The sequence below is a fragment of the Saccostrea cucullata genome, unplaced genomic scaffold (genome assembly GCF_032062105.1).
Source record: "Saccostrea cucullata isolate Sc308-1 unplaced genomic scaffold, CSIRO_AGI_Scuc_v1 ctg1387, whole genome shotgun sequence".
NCBI lineage: Eukaryota > Metazoa > Mollusca > Bivalvia > Ostreida > Ostreidae > Saccostrea > Saccostrea cuccullata.
The window spans coordinates 324,538-333,029 of NW_026929355.1; the positions used below are offsets into that span (position 1 = coordinate 324,538).

Sequence of the window (8,492 nt, forward strand, 5' to 3'; positions counted from 1 at the left end):
CTTTTCAGGAGAGACAAAAAACATATTTTTATGTCGTATGTCTAGTGTTTCCTTTCTGTCCTGGATGTTTTTTCAGTACAAATTGTCGTATCTCCAGAAAAGCATTGAAACAAACCCTTGCAATGTATTGTAAGCGTACGAATCTGATATTAGAACGCTCTAAAATGTATTATATGACTTAACATACTCATAAATTGATTGCAGTTACAAACTGCGAAAACAATTCCGTTTGTCATGAAGTAACCTAACATCTAACTTTTCATCAATCTTTCTATTGATTTCTCTGTTTATTAAATAAATATACTTTGTTTTGTATGTTGAACACATTTTTTAGTAAAAATTATAAAAGATTTAACTAAATCTTAATTTTTACCTTGATATCAGACTGCCAGTGACATCCTTGTCAGTGCCCAGAGACATACGACCTTTTGTCAGAAAAAAATGCATCCAATGGACATACGCCCTTTTATCACACGTCTGTATCTCACTTTCTAATAGGCCTAGAGACATGAAGTTTTGACAGAACCTGTATTCGATATAGCAGATTCCAAAATAGCAATAAAAATTTGGCGCCAAAAATCGACTTACGGCATTTTGATATTACAGCGACGATATGTAATCTGTAAGACAAGACCTTCCATTCGAAATCAAAAACTTTGACCCTTTTTACTTTGACCTTCTTTTTAAAAACTTTAACATTGGCCATAACTTTTGAACAGGTGGTGCTCGGGTTTCATATTTCACGAATGTATTTCTTGTGTGAGGTCGGCGCCTTACTTTGGGCACCATCATATTTGATCTGCATTTGAGAAAGTATAACATTCGCTAAGTTGCCATACGAGGGCATCAGAGTTTTCACAAACATATCTTGTTTTTATTTTTGTTGTTTTTTTATTTAGCTGGCTGGATCAATAACATATCTTCCCTTTCATTGCTTAATAGTAAGTTCTCCAGAACAACAAAGACTTTATATGTTCTTTTATTTTAATAAAATATGCATACAATTCATCAAACATTTTTTTCTGAAAAAATACTCTAAAATATCTTTGGCAATTTTAACAATATCATGATGTCAATATAAACTTTGAAACAGATTAACGCGAATAATTTTTTGTGAGAGAGCCATTATAACAGTCTTTGCACCTTTACATCAGGTTGTTTTTTTAAAAAGTGATCTGCATTTACTGTCCACACAAAAGACTAACTGTCCAGAGAGCATTTTAATGCTATCTAATGCAACAACTGCATTAATACTGAAAAATATGCTAAAAATATACTCATTAATAAAACGTATTAGTGTGCCAGCACACAGTTGTCACTATTCAACAGAATAGAAAGTAAATTGTCATTGTACAACAGAACAGGTATGTCACTTTACAACACAACAGAAAACTGTCACTGTATAATGAAAAAGACAATTATTATTGTATAACAGAACAGAAACTGTCACTTCATGGCTTCTATGTCACGGCACTAGTTAATGTTATCACAGAATTCAATAGGGTGGCGGATTTTTGTTGAGCAATGAAATACCATGTAAAACCTCAGTTCCTTAACTTTTTACTTTGCAACATATTCCCTGACAAAGTCTTAGTTGGATTCTTTCCTGATTTAACAATATCTCTTTACTATTGACAACTTGTTTTCGTTTGGATCCGGAAACAAGAGTTTATGGTTCTTCACAAATACGGATACCCTCTGACCTTTGTGCACGCGAACTTCAGCATTAACACTCAGGGGCAGTCTCATCCACTCGCGCATGATCAGAGGCCGACAGACCGGGGGTCTTCCGGTGATGTTCAGACAGAGAGTCTGGTGATATGACCGCTCAATAGAGACGCTGTCAAGGGAGTAGGTGTCCATTATAAAATCTACATCTATGTCGTATAGGCCTGGTTTGTTGAAATGGATGGTCTGTCCATCCCCGGAAAGACTAACGCTGTTATCTGACGAGTTCACAAGTCTAAAATATACATTGGTAGGCTGGTTGTCGGGGACTGAAAGTAAATAATCATCTTCTGTTATTTGCATATTATTGAATAAAAGTGCTACAGACTAAACCTTAGTAACAATATTTTGCTATACCTTTAAAAATTTGGTTATATACAAGTCTATAAGTAAAACAAGATGTGTTCGTGAAACACTATGCGCCCGGCGGCAACAAAGTTCGAAAAAAGCTATTTTTAGCATATAGGTCACAATCAAGGTCACAAGGTCATTGACTTTGGTGTCATTGGAAAGAGCTTCATTGGTGAAGTATGCATACTAAACTTGAAGTGAGGTTACAAAAAACTATTTTTAGCATAATTAACCCACAGTCAAGGTCACAAGGTCATTGACCTTGGTATCATTTGAAAGAACTTAATTAGTTGAGTAGGCATACTAAACTTGAAGTCTCTACCTTTCATAGTTCAAAAGTTATGGCGAAGGTTAAAGTTAGCAGGAAAAAAAACTATTTTTAGCATAATTAGGCCATAGTCAAGGTCACAAGGTCATTGACCTTGGTGTCATTTGAAAGAGCTTAATTGGTGGAGTATGCATACTAAATATGAAGTCTCTATCTTTCATGGTTTAAAAGTTATGGTGAAGGTTAAAGTTAGCAAACAAACAAACAAACAGACAGAGAGACGGGACAAAAACAATAGACGCATTGGATCTATCGATCCATGCGCATAAAAAGAATTAACATATCGTATGTTTTACAAATCGGAGTGAGATATTGGGCCTGTCAATGAGATGTTGGACCGCTTACGTCGCACAAAGAAGCTTAACATATCGACAGTATGTTTTACAAGACATCAAGATAAATGCATGTCCAAAAAAATGTATATAAATAGAATGTTATTGAATGTGTTCTCGGGAAAATTGTTTCTGTCAATGAACAAAATGTTAATGACCTCAAGCAAACGCTTCCGACAAAACGCATGTTGCCCTCGAATCCAGTCAATAAATGTATTTATGCCCTGTTCACACGGAGAGTTTAATTCGAATTAAACGTAAGTTTACTGCGAATTAGCTTCGCTTAGCGTTTTTAATGCGAATTAGTTTAATTCGACAGTGCATTAAATTAGGAATGTGAACGCTAAGCGAAGCTAATTCGAATTAAATTTACATCATGGCAAAATTTAGTCAAATGCCACTTGTCGGTGGTCAGCTATAGGTACTTGTGTGTGAGTGAAAAACTAAGGAAAATTTTGTTAATCATCAAAAATATATATAAATGGATCTGCTTCTGCATAAGGTGACGTGATCTGCAAATGACGTCATGTAGTTGCTGACGCCGGGCTGCAGAAGTAAAATTTTAATTCGCATTAGTTTGCTTCGAATTAGCTGTCGTGTGAACGCAATTTAATTCGCATTATTTTAATTCGCATTAGTTTACTTCGCATTAATTTACTGCGAATTAAACTCTCCGTGTGAACAGGGCATTAATAATAACCAGGTTCAATGGCAAAATGCGTTTTTCGGACCCAAAATGAAAACTGTTTTCAGTTTGGTTCGATGGGTCGACAAAGCGAATTTGAACGAGAGCAAGTCAATATATTATGTTTTATTAAACTTTTTTTTTATTTTAATTTTATTTTCTCTAAGTATGCAATATGGCTGATCCCGCCTACAGTATGACACGACAAAAACGTTATAGCAGTCAAATATTTCATTGTCACTCAGAAAAACATTGAAAATGTGAGATCTTTTAAAATATAGAATTACATAGTTCACGATTTTTAAAGGTGTAAAAAAAAGTATAATAATACTTGTACAGTCTTTTCTTTTTAATAATTAGATTTTCTTACCCTCAGGTTTGGAGACGTCAACAAGAAATGAACTGTGTGACGTACAATGTACATGATGGGGAGAATCTGAAACAGAAAATGATAGACATTAATTTTTAATTTAATAGTAACCTTTTCCCCCTTTTTGCATGCCATTGAAAAGTTCGTAGTGTCCCATATCCATGAGATTATACCCGTTAATGCAAATTCACATTACTTTTTTTGTTTGGAAGGAATATGAAGTAGTTTAGAATTTTAAAAATACTCCTAGAAAAAGGTCAAGATCACTTTTACTTTAATGCTTAAATTATAAATAACTTGTGCAAATGGGGAAATTTATTATTGTTTTATTTATTATAACGATGAATGCCTTTGATGACATTTGCACTTTTATGTTATATATCCCCAAGGTCGTTTTGCGGTCTGGGAAAAGCTGATTAGTCATGACCGACTTCCTGTATTTACGATAAATTATGAATGAAATGCTTACCTGTTACATTCCTGGTGAGGCCATGGTTCATAGGGCTCTGAAAATATTAAGGATTTGATTGGTTGTTGATAACCTTTGCACTCAAATTCGGTGAAAGAAGTTAAAATTAGCAATGACAAATTGCCACATATAAATAAACTGCTGGGACTCAAGTAAGAAATCACCGGGCATTTTTTCTTTGCACAAAATTTATTTTAAAAACGAATAATGATAAAAAAAAAATTATTCTTACGCTTTAATTATTTATTTACCGCATGATGCCATTCGAAGTTGTTGTTTAATATAATTATATACATATTTACTGTAAACATATAAATGAAGTTTTCTTATGAATTTGACTTACCAGGATATTATAGGTGGGTCCCTCGCCAGTGGTTCTGCGTCCCAAAAATACTACGCAAATCAAAACAATTACCACCAAAAACAGTCCTATCGGTACAAAAACAATTATTTTTTTGCCGACAGTTCGCCAAGCAGGTTGCCTTGGCAACGATTCACTATCGAAATTGGCCCCAAAGTCGACTTTGGTGACACCTGCAGAACTGTCTTTATCCTCCTCCTCAGTCTGTAAGGCACTCAATACTTCATCGTTTTGCTCGTAGGACACAACATTAGAGCCGGCGGGGCAAGATACACTTCGTGCGAATAACGGCCGTACCGGGAGTTCCACAAATGTTTTCTGAAGCTTTCTACAGGAATGGCATTGTTTGCTCTCGATCAGGGGTTGTCCTGATTCGGGTACCGGAGACAGGGTTTGTTTTCTTTGGCAATCCGGACATTTTGGGACATCTCCGGCCGCCATATCAACACACGGCGCCCACTCCTCTATTCTATTTTTAGACGTTTGGGGTTTCCAGGAATGTGGGTGTTTTACTGTTTATGTGTCTATCCGCGAATTACGCGATACGCACTGTTTTTAAAAATACCCTGAAAATTTCTGATGATTTCTTTTTAGCGCCTTAAATTTTATATTTTAAAATTTCTTAAAGTACGTGTACATTATTTTTTTTATTTGTAGCTTATTCTTTGCATGGATGATTGAAAGATGATATAACCACTTGCATTGGGCTTCCGTTAATTAGTTTTACTCATCTCCTAACTATGATAAATGTATAAATTGTGTCAACATATCAACCCACTGTTTCTACGATAAAACAAGGCGGCATGAAATACTAAAATTAAGGAACGTACGTGAGTCTTGAAGTAGGTTGATAATGATCATGGCACACGTCTTGTCCACATATTTTCATCCTAATTCGTGACAGCTGCATGTTTATACTTTAATCGCTTCTAATACTTTGTACGGACATGGATATTTTGGTACTTCCTGTTACAATACTTGAGAGAATCACGATTATGTAATTAACATAATTAATATACATGTTCCACTGTGTGACGGGTCAAGGACATTATGGGCTGGTCATTCTGGACCATTCTGGGATGGTATGTGGCTGGATATGATTTTTGTGTCACCTGCGGAGTAGCTGCAGAACTGTAGCTCTCCGAAAAAATATATTGACAGACCGGAGAGCTACAGTGCCACCCATTGAAAAAAACTGTATATTTATTGCGCACAAAAATTTGCGCTTATAGTTCTGTACTAATTCTACCAAATTCTTACCTAAATTGAAAAAAAAAGCTAAAATTCAAAAACTTCTAACTTTTATATCAAGTAGACTCGTAATTGGCATCTGCAAGAAGCATGTTAGACCGAATTATCTTGCAAACAAATATGGCAGTATAAATAGACGAAATTTTTGATGATCTCAATTTCAGGGCCAGGAGGACTAAATACAACAATTATAAGAAACGTTTTGTTGTGGAAACAGCGAAAGAATATGTTAGGATCACACGGTTAGTAATATTTTGATGTGACGACGTGAAAAACACGGAGAAATAAATCGAGAAACAGCGCACTTTTTTGTGCGCAATAAATATACAGTTTTTTCAGTGGGTGGCACTGTAGCTCTCCGGTCTGTCAATATATTTTTTCGGAGAGTTACAATTTAATTTGCATTAGTTTGATTCGCATTAGTTTACTTTGCATTAATTTACTGCGAATTGAACTCTCCGTGTGAACAGGGCATTACAGAAATGTACAAGTCATAAATGTTTGGTAGGCAAGGAAATGTTTTCTGGTCCTTGACTGAAATGGTTTCTCTATGTAAATGAATAATGGAAACTAAAAAAAAGACATTCGTAAGAATTGAGCAACAGTGCCACTATGTAACTCCATTTGAGAAGAGAGACGAAAAAGCCCGTAGAGCCTAGTAGAAATATAGGTTTTTCACGTTATTATTATTTCATACCTGTACATGCATACACTTTGTTTACATATTTTAATGTTTGATCATATCATATTAATTAAGATATTTCACATTATATCTATAATCTTTTTGATTGATTAAAGAATTTGATTCTGGTAATTGGAATATCTTCCTAAAAAATTGAGCCTTTGACATTTGTCTATTTGATGTTGCAGATTGCTCCGGGTGTTAGAGAACGATATCACTTCAAATGTTAATACTCAAAAAAGTAAACATTATAAAACTTTGTAATTTTTCTGCCAAAAACACGTTTTATCCACCCAGAAAATTTTATAAAAATATATAATTTTCTTTAAAAGATATGAGCTCAGTCTACGAAATTTTGGGACAACCCTCGTATACATGTTTATTAGATCATAATACTGATGATTTTTTAAAGATTATTGCTAAAAGTAATAAACAATTTCTATACTTTAACAAATAAAGAAAAAATTTATGGATTATGTCTAACGAAAATGATATGTTGCTTATCAAGCTGGGTAATTTTTTAATCAATATCTTTAAAATAAGAAATAGCGAATTACGCAATGTTAAAAAAAAGAAACAAATAAATGCAAAAGAGGAATAAATATTTTATTATAGTGACATGTGTATATAAAAACATTCGTTATATATTAAACATAATATGTTCGATTATATACTTTTAACAATTTATATACATTACAATTTACATGCGTGTGATTTTTCATCTTAAATTATATCTTTTGTAAAATTTGCAGATTACGAGGGAAGTGAGTTAACAATTTTAAAGAGAACATTTAAATCATTATATTGTAAATTTGAAATTCCAATATTTCCTCAAAGTCCAACATCAGAATTTATATAGATCACATTTATATATAAAGTGAAGTTCATCATAATTGTTCAAATCACAGAGAAAATAATAATTGGCTCTACGAGGGGTTATCAAAAAGCACCCCGCACCGGAATTGCGCCAAATAAATGCAAAAGAGTAAATAAATAATGTTTATACTCTAGTAAAAAAGCCTTATATGTACAATATGTCGATTATATATGTTGTAATCTCATCATTAATCTTTTGTTAGTTGCTACTATCAATTTTGAATTTCTTCTCAAGTTCAAGTTCATTTATTTCACTCACACCAACATCAGTGGTACATGAGGTGCAATATATAAATTAGTCGTCATAATTGTAAGAAAAATAATAAATATAATTATGATACAATAGCATAAATGAGAGGCATATACACATACATGTATATGTGCAAAGTATAACAATAAACTCACAATGAAAAAAGAATATGTGTTGGACCACATCGCTCACCTAAAATAGTAAATTTTTACCATTCATTCTTTAAGATTTCCCCTTGTAATAAATTTTCCCCACCCTACCCCACTGATCATAATTTAGACATTTTGAAATCTACACTACCCCAAATATTCCATGTGCAAAAGTTTGCTTTTCTGGCCCAGTGGGGTAGAAGAAGATTTTCAAAGATTTTTCCTATATATTTCTATGTAAAACTTTGATTATAAAGTTGCCCCGCCCTTCCCCGGGGGTCATGATTTGAACAATTTAAAATCTACACTACACACCAGGATAGGAAATGCTTTTTGGCAAAGTGGTTCTTGAGAAGAAGATTTTCAAAGATTTTTCCTATATATTACTATGTAAAATTTTAATTCTAATTGTGGCCGGCCCTTCAGAGAGAACAAGGAATGCTACAGTTAATTTCCACATAAGTTTGAAGCCCAGTGGTGTGAAGAAGATTTTCAAAGGTTTTTCCTATATATTTTTATGTAAAACTTTGATTCCCCATTGTTGCCCCGCCCTTCCCCCGTGGATCATGAATTGAACAATTTAGAATCTACACTACCCCAGGATGCTTCCACTTAAGTTTCAGCTTTTCTGGCCAAGTGGTTCTTGAGAAGAAGATTTTC

General features: G+C 33.8%; 1 protein-coding gene across 1 annotated transcript; it reads right to left on the reverse strand.

The window, feature by feature from the left end:
• Positions 1 to 1,014: 1,014 nt before the first annotated feature.
• On the reverse strand, positions 1,015 to 5,096 carry LOC134280585 (uncharacterized). The gene is made up of 4 exons (XM_062763034.1): positions 4,607 to 5,096; positions 4,264 to 4,300; positions 3,795 to 3,860; positions 1,015 to 1,997 (listed from the first exon to the last, which is right to left on the reverse strand). Exons 1-4 carry the CDS (start codon positions 5,063 to 5,065, stop codon positions 1,612 to 1,614), a joined length of 948 nt encoding a protein of 315 aa, XP_062619018.1. The 5' UTR covers positions 5,066 to 5,096; the 3' UTR covers positions 1,015 to 1,611.
• Positions 5,097 to 8,492: the final 3,396 nt, after the last annotated feature.